At 36.0% G+C, this 16,034-nt stretch overlaps 1 protein-coding gene across 3 annotated transcripts in view; it reads left to right on the top strand.

Annotated features, from left to right (window-relative positions):
- The window catches only part of LOC145688368 (tubulin alpha-1 chain-like), an 86,226-nt gene that overhangs the window by 46,630 nt on the left and 23,562 nt on the right, over nt 1–16,034 (top strand). For all 3 annotated transcript variants that reach the window (XM_081762535.1, XM_081762543.1, XM_081762525.1), the window contains one exon: nt 8,061–8,362. In XM_081762535.1, coding sequence (XP_081618661.1) covers nt 8,061–8,362 — 302 coding nt within the window. The remainder of the gene's footprint in view (nt 1–8,060; nt 8,363–16,034) is intronic.

Consider the following 16,034-nt stretch of genomic DNA (forward strand, 5'->3'; position numbering starts at 1 on the left):
AGAACGATAACACTTAAAGTGTATACTGCAAATCAATGTGTTCGGAATGTCCTGGTAATTCCCTTGCCCTTTCCCAAACAACATTCGTAAATCGTCTCTATCATGATATAGGTATTTGCTTCCACATTCTTACATATTGCTTGTCCAATATGATAAGTCGATTCTTCACAATCACTTTCTAAAAAACATCTTTGACGTGAACAGGATTTGAATCTATGTTATATAGGTGTATTATTCATAAAGCCATTACGTTACCCCTACACTATTATGACACAAACTACATGCCAAATATTACTTACTTTAGCCCTGATCTTTGGAATGAACCGGCTTCTTCCTGTAAGGTTATTTACATCAAAGTGCATAATGAAATTCATTTATTCGACGACCTGGAGAGAAATTAGTGCCGACTTATAAAGGAAATGACATACAAGCCAGAAAAAATTACAGAAATAAAAACATATGCAGTAATTTCAACATGCAAGTCGAAAGTACGCAAATAATAATATTAATATTAATAATAATTATAATAATGCTAATAATAATAATAATAATAATAATAATAACCTATATCATACAATTGAAAGTAACTAGGTTTGTGGCTCCTAATCTCTTGAACCAAACGACACATCTCGATCAAATTTTAAACATTGAGAAGATTCGGGCCTGGGAAGCTTTTTTATCATTTCATTTTAACGATAGAACTTAGGGGAAGGAGGAGGGGAGATATATGAAAATGACTAAAACTATTAATAATTCTTGAATCACAAGACTGATCTCTATCAAACTTTCAACACAGATAAGGTTCGGATCTGGGACGACTTTTATCATTTCAGTTTGACGGTGCAACGCAGGGGCCGGAGAGAGGGAGATATATATATATATGTAAAAAAATGAAAATGAAAGTGACTGTCTTTGTGACTTCATCACTCTTGAACCACCCGACCGATCTCGATCAAATTTTCCACATTGATGATGTTCGGGATTAAGATAGTATTTTTCTATCTTCTTTGACGATATAACTTAGTTGTGAGAGGAGGGATGAGTTAAAAAGAATAAATAAAACTTGGTAACTCTTGAACCAAACAATCAATCTCGATCAAATTTTTAACATAGTTGAGGTTCAGACCTGAGATGATTTTTATCATTTCACTTTCACGGGAGAATTTGGGGAGGAGAATGGGAGAGGGAGATATATAAAATAAATAAACCTGAATGACTCTTGAACCACCAAAACAACCTCGATCAAATTTTCAACCTAGATGAAGTTCGAACCTGAAATGGTTTCTGTCATATCACTTTGACGGTGTAACTTAAGGGAGGGGAACGGGGAGCAACATTTAAAAAAGAAGGAAAAATGACCTATATTAGTGGCGAATCTATAGTTTTTGGAGCCGCTGAGATTAACAGTGACACATCTGATGCTATTTTAATCCAAATTCAGCAGAACAACTTGGAGGAAGGGAGAAATATAAAAATGATCGAAATAACAAGTATCAGTGTCGAATTCATAGTTTTGCGTCTCCCTGAGATGAACAATAACTCTGCAGATGCCGCGCCCCACAACATAGGGAGGGGAGGGGATATAAAAACTAATCCAAAATGACCGATATCAAAGAACGCTTCAGTGATAGTAAGAAGTGACTGAGTAACGGAACATATTACTATTTTTTCTCAATTTAACCCAGCGAAGCTGGTGATTGATCCTAGCAATAATAATAATAATAATAACTGACAACTATATTGTGAATGTGAACATTTATTATTATTATTATTATTATTATTATTATTATTATTATTATTATTATTATTATTCACGTACTTTTGAACTTGCACGGCGATATTACTGCAAAATATGTTTTATTTCTGTATGTTTTGCTGGATTGTATTTTATTTCCTTTATTAGTGGGCACTAATTTCTCTCTAGGCCATCGAATAAATGAATTTCGTTGTGCACTTTGGTGTAAATAACATTACAGGAAGAAGTCGGTTCGTTCCAAAGATCAGGGCTAAAGTAAGTAATATTTGGCATGTAGTTTAAGGTGTCATGATAGTGTAGTGATAGTGTAGGAATAACGTAATAGCCTTATCAATATTACGTCTATATAACATAGGTTCAAATCCTGTTCACGCCAAAGTTGAATTTTTAGAAAGTGATTGTGAAGAATCGACTTATCATACTGGACAAGCAATACGTAGGAATGTGGAAGCAAACACCTATATCATGATAGAGACGATTTACGAATGTTGTTTGGGAAAGGGCAAGGGAATTACCAGGACATTCCAAACATCATTGATCTGCAGTATGCACTTTGTGTTATCGTTCTCAGAAAGAAACACTACACAATTTGTTAAAGGAGCAGTTCGACTTAAAATGCATTTTTTACAATTTGTTTCCATTTGTAGAGTTGAAAATTCTAAAAGGAATGGTGTTTGTTTGATCGCGATACGTTCAATCGTTAGCGAGTAACAGAGGAAGAAAGATTTTGTGATGACGTCATAGGTGGGCAAGGAGCGAGAGCAGGCTTACATACTACACAGTGCCAAGCATTTCGTTTGTGAGAGGTGCGGTGGCACGTTCTAAGTGCGGTTTCCTTTTCCAGAACTGATTGCGAAGACTTACAATCTGCATGTAGAGAATTATATCTGATGGTGGGCTGTACAAACGTTTTTATAATATTATAAAAGGTATCCTATAAAGCATGAGTTCAGCGTTTCAAAAAAAAATCGAAACCAATATGTAAATAGATGGCGGACGAGATTGCTGCAACACCTAAGTACCTTTTCTTTCATCATTCTTCCGATTCCCAAACATAAGTATGTTCATTTTCACGTTTTGTTGCAATTTTTAACGCTGACCCTATAATTTTGTGCTTCAAGGTATGTGCAGGAGCGTAACATATGAGGCAAAAATGAAATAACACCTGTAAAGTTTGCCAGAATACGAAAAACACTTCACCGGTTAAATTTCTTTTATTCTCATAGCTGTCCGCGGAACAACTCTCATCACCCGTTTCATCATCATTGTCACATGATACAGAAAAATTAAACGATGGATCAATGTCTTGAGGAACAGTCATCGTCACTGATTCCTTCTACAAGGTATATTTCACTCCCTAATTCACATTGTATAGCTTATTTCTAAAGCAGTATCTTCAGAATCATGAGTGACATCGTCTCTATTACCCTCTAATGCCTCGTCTTGACTACAACCATCAATTGCGTTTTGTGCGATTTTTGTACGTTTGTAACTGGACATTGATCGGTGCTTGTTCAATGGCTCGGATTTTAAACCTTTCAATAGTATACTTGGAACAGCATTCTTTCTCAGTTTGCGTGTAAATAATTCTCCTGGCATTAGCCAGAAGTGGATCTAGACGGTAAAAACTCAGGGGGGAGTCAGAACCCAGACTATCATGTTTACTAAAAACTAAAAAAATATCTAAATAATAGCTTAAATCAATTTTGTCACTCAAAAACTGGGGGGCATAGGCCCCCGGCCCCAGTCTAGATCCGCCACTTGCATTAACTTTTCTTTCAGTAAACTTGACTTCTCGAAGGCAGGCTCTTCAAGATGTCTGGAAGACGAATGATTTTATTTGGTACATTTTTTTCCCATTGATTTTCTTGGGCCATAATTTATATCGATCTGGTGATTTCTCACGACTTAGGAACGTAAGAAAAGATACTTTACGTCCTCAGCTTCAATTGCACAAGAATTACAACCGAAAACACAGCAGATGTTAGGCATTTCTACTTCACAGACACAGCACACGCTGTACTAACACGTGTTTTCTACTAGTGTTTCTTTCATTTAAAAAATCCGGGGGGGCGGACACTTAGTATTCGGAGAGGCGCATTATTTTTACACAGTACTATTATATTTATTATATTATAGACGTATTATTTTGGTCTCCTCCGGGGGAATCTCTCCGAGCTCCGGGAGACAGTGCCACCGTAAAAACATGTCTGGAAGAAACACTGTTTCGCACAACAAACGTAATTACTGCTCTCTCTCTACTCTTTTTTATACTAATGCTATAGGAAAAACAACTAACATAAAACTTGCCTCAAGAATTCAACACAGAGCAAGACTGCTAACAAATCCAAAACACAATCTATTAAATCCAATGCACTATTAAAGGTTTATCAGCTGCGTACAAGGGAGTGGTTGCTGACTCACATTGAGTTTCTCGCGTATCCCACCCATGACGTCACCATTTACGATTCATCAAAACAAATACCTGTAGAAGCTGAACGAGACGGCCTATCAAGATATAAAAAATACGGGTCTCTTATTTTTTTGTTTCTCTTTCTATTGCACCAAACTTGTTTTTAGCTCGAACTGCTCCTTTAAATAAAGTTTGGGTAAAGCAATCGGTGATGTAATGGTAAAGTGCTAGACTTTCAAATGGAAACCTAGGTTCGATTCCCCATCAGGTAGTATGATTTTTGCATAAAATAATGGCTGCAAACAGAGATTCATCTTCTATTGGAGAACTTACAAGGCATCACTGACGATAATTCGAGTAAACAGTGTGTGCGTTCCATATCATATACTGTAATAATAAGTATGTTTCATATTTATATTCGTCCCCCTCTCTCTCTTTCTTGACGTTACCTTATCCTGTCTTTGTATCTTTCACTTCTCCCCACTCTCTCTCACACACACAAGCACTTCATGTAAGTGTGCGTGTTCCAAAGTTAAAACGGAGCAAGAAAATCTAAATAATTGGGAACTTTGGCGTCGTGTTTTTCGTGTTCTGCGGAAAACATTTCGTCCTGGTCATCTCTGACAGAAATATTGTTTAAACGCAAGGGAATAAGTAACATCTCTTTTTTATCCTCTGGATTACCGTGTCTCAGTCGAATTACCGGGTCACTACGGGTTTTAATCCTTGGCCCATTTGTGGTTCGTAACCTAACCAACTTCATCCGACTGACACGATGATCCGTTTGAGCTCTAGCGTGATCATTCTATTTGTTCAAATTGCCTTATATCCGCAAGAGACGAAATCGATGCTGGATGTTTTGAACAGATAAATCTTCGGAAAAGACTAGAAAATGGCAACCTCTTTGGTTATTTGAAAACAACAATTTATTTTAACTAGTTCGACACAAATTAGTTTCCATCCTATAATTCAATATGATTTATTCACGTTGAAATTTGAAACATGCAAGGTCTGCTACATCTATAAGGAACATCTAATTTTCCATTTGAGCATTTGTAACTTTTCATTATGATACGGTTTGGACTTTTAATATAGGATATTTCTGATAAAATATTAGCAGTAAAATAGCACTCATTTGTAATCGTTATTTACGTCGTGGTTCGGAACAACTTTCATTTCTCATATATCCCCTTTTCTTAATTATGATTCCCAGTTACGCCATGACGTAAACGATTATTTTCCCATGCCTACAGTTTCACTTACGATGACTGGGAGCATGGTAAATGAAAATGCAAGCAACGTAAGGACTATTGTTAAGCTACACGTATAGAGAAAATTAAATATTAAACATCTAACAAATGACAAAGCTACTTTTTAATAAAAGAAATATAATGTTACTATAAGAGTACAAAGATCACACGTTTTTATATTTCCAATATCTTTACCATTAACAATTTAATACTATTGACACGATAGTGGCGTGGCTTTGATTATAGACGACAAGGTGGCATGAAATAATGAACTCACGTGTTTCTTCGGCTAGCCTGTTGATGCTGCGTCTTTGATGTCCTGCACTACTCCTGAAGCTGAAGTTTTAGGATTGAGTCCCACTCGTGTCTTCTCCACTAATTATTCCGAATGACGCTGTGTGTTTGTTGTCAACTTTATGACCTCAATCAAGTCGTATTTTAAAGCTCCGCTTACGTTCACAATAATAAAGGATTTCACTTGACTAATAATATAACAAACGTTTAATTTTTAACACTGATGTATGAATTATTAAACTGATAGTTCAGGCTTCTTTGTCACAAACAAGCTACAACTCGAAACGAACGGGCTACATTCTAAGCAGCAGGGTACGCTGCTCTTCGGAGGAGGGCGCGCTACGACGCGAAAACTGAGAGTAAGAAGGCTCCCTCAAATTGTCCACTGCAGACTGAGAGCTTTGTCCAGTTCGCTATCATATACATGTTTTCGGGTGTGGAGCTCTACGATGATGACGCATGATAATAAGTTCACACTCTTTGGCTGAAGAAGTGCGGCCATTTTAAATAATCAAATCAGCGTTGAGCACTGAAGAGAAGTAAAATGTTTTGCGACTTTCCCGATTTTCCGGAGTTAGAAAACGTTCACAAAGAGAGTCGTTGTTTCTGCGTCGTATGTCCGTATATGGTTACGAAATCTAACGGAAGTCTACTAACACAGATGAACAGACATTCCAAAGCGATGACAAAGAGTTTCTAGAACATTTGGGTTTATTCGAGGGTTGATTAATAAAGTTCAGAATAAATCTATTTTCTCAATGTTTCTTTTAAATTGCAAAAAAATGAGCTGTAGGACGGTGACACATTCAATTTTATCTTTCTTTTTTCTTTATCTTTTCGTTTCTTTCTTCTTTTTATGTTCACTTTGCATTAGTAGTCTGGAATGGAAGATATGACCTACGCTACCTACTGGGTTTATTAGAATGTAGTTTGCATCAGTACATCCACGAACACTACCGAATTTACAACCGAACCACGGGGAAACAAAGCATTGCGTTAAACTTGACATTATCTTAGATGTGTCTGGAGATCTACAGTTCTACTGGAAATTGAATATGTTATCCTTTTTGAAAGTGACTTAATAAATGTTTCAAGCATCCTTTATATATTCGAATAGTCATGAAAAATATATAAAATCAAACGTTATTTCTATATTACTGTTGGATTTCTGGTAACGGAACTTTATAATGTTAGGTTCTTTTCTTTCTAAGGTAAAAATTCCACATTTTTATCTGTTCTCCCTTTTCTTTTTCTTCTTCTCTAGCCTTCTCTCTCACTCTCTCTTTGCCTAATTTCTGAACCTCTGTGTAATAGACAATTATTGGTTTCAATTTTTCATTGTGTGTGTTTCAGTTTCTCCCTAAATTAACTTATGAATCTTGTTTCTCTCGGTATACTAATACATGTGTAGTTTGAAATTAGAATTGTGTTGATGTTGTTAGCTAATTTTAGTACGGAAGAGAAAGAGGTAGTCTCTTTACCAGACACGATTATGGGATAAGAAGGTGTATATTGGGTGGCCTAGCTGCACGGCGTTAGGTGTCGCAATTTTTTTGATGCGGAGTGTACCAGTCATTGGATTTTGTATTCAATATGTAGTCTCATCTTTTAGACAGTAGCTTGATCTTTAACTAAAGTTCTATAAAGTCATAGTGTTATAAATTGTTGTTTAGTCACAATGACTTTGTTGGCTATGAAACGTTCAGGTTGGAAATCAGAAGACTACGGTTCGATGTGAAATTCATTTAAGTTAAAGTTTTATTTATATAAATACTTGTGAAGATAAAGCCTTAAAATGTTGTAAGCCTCCACATTTTGGGACAATGTTCCCAATTGTTATAAAATATTTTAACAAAATTTACGTGACAAACAGCTTGTAATAATAGTGATTCGCATATACATCAATAAACATACATGTTAACAGGTTAAGGAAACATATTACTTTTCATATACTTTTATTTCTAATGTTTTAGTAAAGTATAATTAAGATTATCTGCACAACTGTAGAGGGTTCGTGCAGAGAGAGATTGAATAATATCTGTCCATAAACCAGTGGCGGCCCTACGCTCGTAATAGAAGGGGGGCAAGAGGGTAGGTAATAAAAATTTTCGGGAGGCGAGGCAAAACCACACTTGTTTTGCTTTGAATATTATTATTATCGACTGTACATATCATTATTATTCACCGTTTGTACATAGAAAATGGGGGCTAAGGTGGAGCAAGAAAAATATTGGCGTGGCAGTTGCCCCACCTCGCCCCCTGTAGCGCCGCTACTGCTCTAAACACAAATAACCTATTTCCTGTTGTGAGATAAATTAAGATTTATTTATGTACTTATTTTGTACAGATGAAGTCCGAACAGGCACATATCGCCATCTGTTCCATCCAGAAACATTGATCAGTGGGAAAGAAGATGCTGCGAACAACTATGCCAGAGGTTACTACACGATCGGAAGGGAGATGGTGGATTTAATATTGGATAGAATTCGTAGATTAGCTGATATGTGTCCATCTTTGCAAGGCTTCTTCATATTTCGATCATTTGGAGGTGGCACTGGATCTGGATTCACTGCTCTTCTGTTAGAACGACTCCGAATGGATTATCCTCGAATGAGTATTTTGGAATTTGCCGTCTATCCAGCTCCACAGGTAAGTAGAAAAAAACAATATGTATCAAATGGATTCTTTAATTTTCTTTACGAGCCAACAAACCAGCAAAGATTACTTAGTTGGTTTTAATTTATCGTTCTGTTCACATTGAAACTCTATCATACATGGATCTGCCGTATTTTACAGACTATAAGAGACACCATAATTTTAATCAATTAAAAGGTCTGTATATTTTAGTCCCCGCAACTCATGTTCGTCGCATCGGTGCACTGCTGCTGCCAATTAAATCCAATGTTGCCAGATAGAGATAGGTTTCCCCGGTATCAAAAATATAGGCCACTTTTAAGACTAGCGAGAATTTTAAATCAAACATTGTACATTTTTATATTAATTTCGAGTATAAAACGCACTTGAATTTTGGAGGCAATTGTTCGAAAAAAGTGGTTGCTGTTGAATCTACTGTGTAACATACTCTAAATCTTCGATTTTTGCTTTCCTTCATCTTATAAATAAGGATGTATTCAACTTACAAATGAAATTGTAATGAATCCACATCACTAAATTGGTAATCCTTCTTACTTTAGGCGTTAATCCAGGGATGCAAATAAGCACTAGCCCACTCGCCCGGGGCGAGGAGTGGTTCATCGGTGCCGGGGGATATTTAATATCATACCGAAGGTAAGTAAATGATTTCTATTGTGGGATGTGGGCTAGTAGGTTTTTTTCTGGGGCGTTTATAATTTTGTTGCTTATTTGCATCCCTGCGTTAATCCTTGCTTTCTTACAAGAATTTTATTTATAAACGATCGACGGTCTCTCTTGTTAAACTATTTAACATTTTACAACTCTGAAGCTTTGTTTCACCCCATACGATGGACTGTGGCAAACACATTAAATCATTTCTCCCGGGTAGTTTAGCTAAGTGTTGTGGCGAAAGCTATTGAGCTCGATGGAAATATTTAAAGAATCATTGTTATTATTCTTATTTCCACACTGGCCATCCATGGAATTTACTTAGTTGAATCGAAATAACATTTAATTACCCAAAAGGAAGTTCTCATACTATTTAGTACTCTAGTAATTGATGCCTAAATGGATCAGTGAACACACATTTGCGGCGGCGATATGGAACGTGCACGGTTTATGATTTTTACTGTTACTTAAATGTATACATATTATAAAAAGCAATTGGGTTTCTAATCAGGAACACTTCCTAAAATACGAAATTTACCAAGTTCCAAAGGTAAATTTCGTATTTTATATCCGAGTTATGTATATCATGTTCTCCGGTAAGCCTCACCACTATTTCATGTCTTTTAAGATAAAATTATCGCACCTACAGCTGCTTTCTCTTGCAATTCTGAATTTACAAATCTCTGTGTTTGCAACATTTTCCCGAGCTTTACGTTATTGATAGGAACATAAGCGGAAGGCCCAGTTGAGGAGACCCAACTTCCCAGCTTTGAATGTTTCGCAAGCATTTTATAACGGGTTGTATATCATCTATACAGTTTTATCCAATTTCATTGTCTTTCTTTCATTGTCATTCTTTTCTTGTCATGTCTATATATATAAACATCACAGAGTTTGAAACTCTTAAAAGTAGCTCTAAGTAGCAGTATTACAACCCACCGCCCCCAGAAGTCCGTCCTGGATCCGCCACTGTTCTCTAATGCACATAAATGTTCATATCAATTCATACGTTATCAATACGTTCAATTATTACTATTAGATTCAACGCGACTTTCAGCTTGAATTTTGAATGGTATACGCATCTGTTTCTTTTTGGTGATCGCTAATAATTTCGTTTATAATTCGAAATCATCCACTGTTAAACCACATTTTCATTTTACTACTCTTGTTCTTGTTCATTAATTCTCAAGTTAAGATTTTCTTGAGCGATTAAAACTATAGGATTTTCTACAGATCGCGGCACACTATTAATCAAAATTAATCGCGCCCAGAATTACAAAAAGTGGGAAGATATCCTGGATTTATTCTATCAGCATGCACCTAACCAAAATAATTTAACTGCTCAAATTTGTTCTGTGCCCGTGTATTACATGATATATTCCCGAAAAAAAAACAATGTGAACAGATAATTTACACCAAAACTAGTCCATGCATATTGTAATCTTTATCCCCGATCGCGTTCAAAGGATGTTAGCACGGAATGTAGGAAACCCTTAACATTTCGCTGTCCTAACGGTATTGGAATCGGAAGTTCATAATACATCACTGTCTCTTGTATTCATTGCGAGGTGTCCAAAGCTGCCATCAGTCCTTCAAGAGATGTTTTGTTTACTTCATTAAATTCACTGAACAATAATGCACCTACAAACATCATCTTACATTTGCTGTGTGGGGTCTCTAGTTGGGAACATGGTAAAGTAAATTTGTAGTGGAACATTTGTTCCGTGGGTTTTCTCGGAGTACTCCTGTTTCCTTGCACAATCTCATTCCGCCAATTCTTTCATCATCATTCAGTTGCCTTAGTGATCCATTATTCTTAGCCTAAAGTGCATAATAGCGAAACGTTAAACTGAAAGATTTCATTTTCAATGTGTAAACTAATGTTTATTACTATTTTCATGAATTAAAATAATTCTTCTTGTAAAAGTTCATAATAAAAAAAAAAAAACTTAGAAGTTAAATGTAAGAAGTATGATAATTGAAAAATAATGTTTAAATGCGAAAATACAAAAACAAAAATACGTGTAAATATGAAAACGCAACATGTAAGACCAAAAATACAACATGCAAAAGTGAAAATGCAAAATACAGAAACAAAAAAGTATAAAATGCAATTATTAACTAAATCGTTTTCAGTAAGTTGAAAACTAGTTTTAAAAAGTTAACTGTTACTACGAGAAATGAAAATGTCAAGTGCACGCACAACTAAAAGTAGAACATGAAAAAATTAAAATACAACATGGAACTATTATCTGAATAGTTTTTATGAAGTTGAAAACTCATTTTAAAAGATTGAAATGTTAGATCCCGAAATGAAAATGTTAATGCAAAAACGAAAGTGTAAACACAGAAACAAAATTACAACACGCAAAATCTAAAATGCAACTTGCAGAAACAAAAATAGAACATGAAAAAAATAATTTAATGCGAAACAAAACTACATGAAGCAAAAAAATTAAATGCAACATGCAAGAACAAAATTAGAACATCTAAATATAAAAATTTAATACTTAAAAACAAAGTTACAACATAAAGAAATTAAGTTGTTGAATGTAACTATACCCACATCATTTTACAAAATTGAAAATTCCTGTAGCGACGCCAGGACCTCAGGACCGGGCCCGGAGCGAAGCCACCGGCAGGACTTTTTTGTTTAACTTTTGATATTAAGAATAATACCTCTATCTTTGCGTGGAAGGTAAAAAGCTCGTCGAATAGTCGCTTAACTCAATCCCTCAGTTAATTATGAGATTCATAAGACAATACAAATGTAACAAACATAATAAACATAATTTAGATAATTTCACTAAGAATCACACCGATAGCATTGGTCTGAACAAAGAGCGGCATTTTTTTATGACTCTAAGGTCAGAGGCTACTGTCTTAACAAAAGACCGGTCGTTCAATCTGAGAACGGCGCAATAAGGCATCGAACCCGGCGGAAGTCATAACACAAAATTACAAAAGGATACTGAGAAATTACTTGCCCTCCGTATTGTCACATGATATCCGTTTATGATTAGCATATATCAAAGTCGACATAATGAAAATGGTTCAATGTTCACAAAGAGTCGGTGCGGAGATAAATAACTTAGTTTACGAAATAGTTCAGAATACTTAGGGCGATAGTGAATAAATGTAAAACATCTCTCTGAATGGACCAGAGACAGTTTAGTACTTACAGTCCAAACGCGAACAGAACTCAAATTGTCAGAAATGGGCGTGGTGGCGGCCATCTCGCACTTATAGAATTCGCACACATAATCCACAGTTCGCATAATCAAATAAGCAAGGCGTAAGATGTCTAGGAGTTGAAATAATTACACCACTATAAATACTTGCCTAGACAATAGGCCAGAGTCTTCTCTAAGTAAAATATAAAGTTTCTGAACTCTGCAGGAGTTGTAGAGCCCTGCCTGCCTTGGAGAAAGAGGGCGAAGACGCGGGTTACCCGCACATCGTGTGTGTCGACGGTAATGATCTCGAGAGATCCCAATCCCGAGGTTTTATGTCGATTGGGTTTAGGTGTGTCCGTATTGCATCAGATTGTGCAATAGTTAAAGATGATGCTTTACAAGTTGATTGCCTATTGATGAGGTAATGGTTTGGACCACTTGGTGACTTCTAATTGGCTGGGGATGATCTCATCTTACTTAGGATAGGCTCGCGACGATTCTAGTGACTCTGATATGTTCCAATGCTCACACCCTCACAAACATAACGCGTAGTAAAAAATAAATAGAATACAGACATGGGTTCCAGCTACAACCGGTTAATATTGCACAACATTACATGAGAAAAGATGACGCATAGTCACCACCAGTGTTCAGTTTAAAGGTCAGTTTAGCAGCTGTAAAATTGTATTGAGTCAGTGCTAAATATAGAATCTTATTGAATACTCTGAGTAATATTCTAAGAGGGTTTGGTAACATTAGTATCAGATATGGTGAGTAATAGCGACACATTGGGGTAGACTAACCCGTGTTAAGGTCAGGAGGCCGCACCTACGGTTGTACATGGCAAGATGATTCACAGTAAAACGAAGAAGTTATATTTAAAAGGGAGAAAAGAAAACATCTTATCATATCATAATTCGTCGAAAGGGTTGGGAAGAGTGTCTGCAACGGAAGGGAACCAGACACTCTCAACATCTGTCATCTTTTTAAGTTTTTTAAGAAATAGATTTATTCCACAGAAATCGCAAAAAGAGGAAAATTAAGAATAAGTCTTGGTGAGACTCGTATAACAACTGATTTAAGTAAATTTTTGTAACGTATGTAGATGTGAACTTGTCGCGGATGTACAGGGTGTTTGCAAAAACACCGCAAAAAGTTTGGTCGAAATTTTAGCCACAACATTCCTGAGAGAAATATATCATTCAATTGAACCGTCATGAAGTTAAAAACGTCTAAGAAAAAATGTAACACGAAATACTAACTGAATCGTTATGACAAAGATAAAAACTTCTATGAAAATACTACAAATACAACTATCAATTGAAATTTTTACTACTGCAAAATTAATGCAGAATTAAGAGAAATTTTTATTATTGCAAAAATATAATTTTCTTATGTATCGGAAAATAATAAATTGAAAACTCGAGTCAACAACAACTTTGTTCGTTCATTCTGAATAACAGACGAGTGACTGTTGGTAAAGTGGCGACCCATATGCAGATTTTTATGCTTCTGTATATGGTATCATACAAAAGAGGCTCAATTTTCACAAAATCTATGTGACGTGGATTCCGAAAAACTCGATGAAAAGCACAAGCGAAATCATGTGAGAATCATCACTGGAGATGAAACTTGGATTCATCACTTAGAACCAAAGAGCAGACATCAGTGTGTGGAACAGAAGCACCGTGGATCATCTGTCAAAAAGAAATTTTAGAGTAAACCTGCAGGGAATGTGATTCTCACAGTGTTTTGGAACTCACAAGGGCTATTGCTGGCACATAACCTGGAGAAAGGGTCAACAATAAAACATACAGCAATATGCTGGTAAGCCAATTGTAGTCTGCAATTTGCAACAAACGAGAGGTCGATTGTCGGATAGCGTACTTGTGTTGCATGACAATGTACGTCCACATACCGCCGCCTAAACCGCTCAAACTCTTCAGATGCTGCATTTCGAGGTGTTGGAGCATCCTACGTACAGTTCCACTCTCTCCCCGTCGGATTCCCAACCGATTGATCCATTTAAAGATGCTCATAGAGGCCGTAGATTCAGTTCCGATCAACAGATGAAGGAAGCAGCGCATTCGTGGCTTGCTGAGCAACCAAGTCTTCTTGCAGAAGATATCGGAAACCTTGTGCAACGATGGATCAGGTGAATTGAAAAGCAGGATGACTATACTGAAAAATGATATGAATAAAGACACTGTACTCTTGTGGTAATAAATAATAAAAATTGATTGTAGATATTTATTGTATTACCCTCATAGATTGTTTTATTTCTTAATTTTACATTTTTAAGGCACGACTTTTATTCTGTATTTCCATCAATGGTGTTACCCAAGAGACTCGAGAAATTTCTCGTCTCGTGTCGTTTGCATCTGTCTCGAAAACCATGATCCATGTTCGACCTAGCAAAAAATGATAATAATAATAATGAAGTATTTCAATATAACAAAATTATGTATACTCGTATAAACTGACTGAATGCAATGTTTTTCATAACAAGAGCTCTTTCTCGATAACTGTATACAGTAACAATGATAATAGTAATGATAATAATAGTAATGGTAATAGTAATGATAATAATAAGACACTTGCTTTTTGAATTATGTACGTTTCTATAAACACATTTGACGCATATATTCCCCACGAGGCAACATTCTCTGGGTTCACCCCGTCTCGTCTCAAATTTAGAACAATTCTCATCCTTGTATTTCCACCCTTACGTTTCCCTTCATTTTATATTCAAGTGTGAAAATGCAATAAGAATACCCTATATTAAATTTAAGATATTTAATTCCATTTTCGTAAGTCTTCTTAAATCCAAGCAGTGAAAAAAAAGAAACACTAAATAAGACCTCTGAAACTAGTTGCTGCTTGTAGACGATGATCCTAAAAAATAAAAAAATTCTACCAATAAGTTTTAGAAGGGAAGATATTCAGAGTATAATTTTTTATTACATTTATCTTTCTTTCTTCACATTCTCAAGTCTACTCCATTAGTATTAACCAAATACAACCCATCCTCTTCATTGAGTGGAAAATAGTATTCACGAAAACATCTTCAACATATTTACGAGAACTTCAAACATGCCTCAATTGGTTCAAGTTAAACCATATCCAATTAGATATGTCATCGTTTTCGGATTGCTTCCGCCGATCTGGGGCGAGGAAATAGAAAGAGGGTGAAATCAGCGAAGGTCAAAGAGAGCATCAATTGAAAGAGAAAGTTTCTGCACTCTTTTAAGCTACAAGGCCACAGGAGAAGGGTTTAGTCCTTTTTTCATAAATACAATAGAGGAATCCACACAACGGCAGTATAAAAAAATTTATTCACTTAAACAACCAAATAAAGGAAGAAAGGATGGCTTCAAGGACCTTGGGGAAAAAGGCGAAGTATATTTTCAGGTTTTTAGCATCCCAGACAGCACAATGCACGTACAGTACCCGTATAGTACATGTACAATTGTCCGGATGCAACATGTGCATCATCTGTATAAATGCACGCCTGTACATGTGATGCACATATACGTCACAAGTCCTATTCAACATCTTCACGTGCACAGGACATGTGCAATGCACACGTACACGTCCTGCGCAAGTGATTTACACCTACTGCGCAGGTGATTTACAAGTAGCACGTATTCGATTTACACGTAGCACTCAGGTGATTTACATCTAGGACAGCGGCGATTTACACGTAGCACACAGGTGATTTACATGTAGGACAGGTGATTTACATGTAGCACACAGGTGATTTACACGCAGTAACCAGGTGATTTAAATATAGAACAGAGATGATTTACACGTAACACAGGTGATTTACACGCAGTACCCAG

Source organism: Thermobia domestica, chromosome 1 (assembly GCF_964235325.1).
Source record: "Thermobia domestica chromosome 1, izTheDome1.hap1.1, whole genome shotgun sequence".
Lineage (NCBI taxonomy): Eukaryota > Metazoa > Arthropoda > Insecta > Zygentoma > Lepismatidae > Thermobia > Thermobia domestica.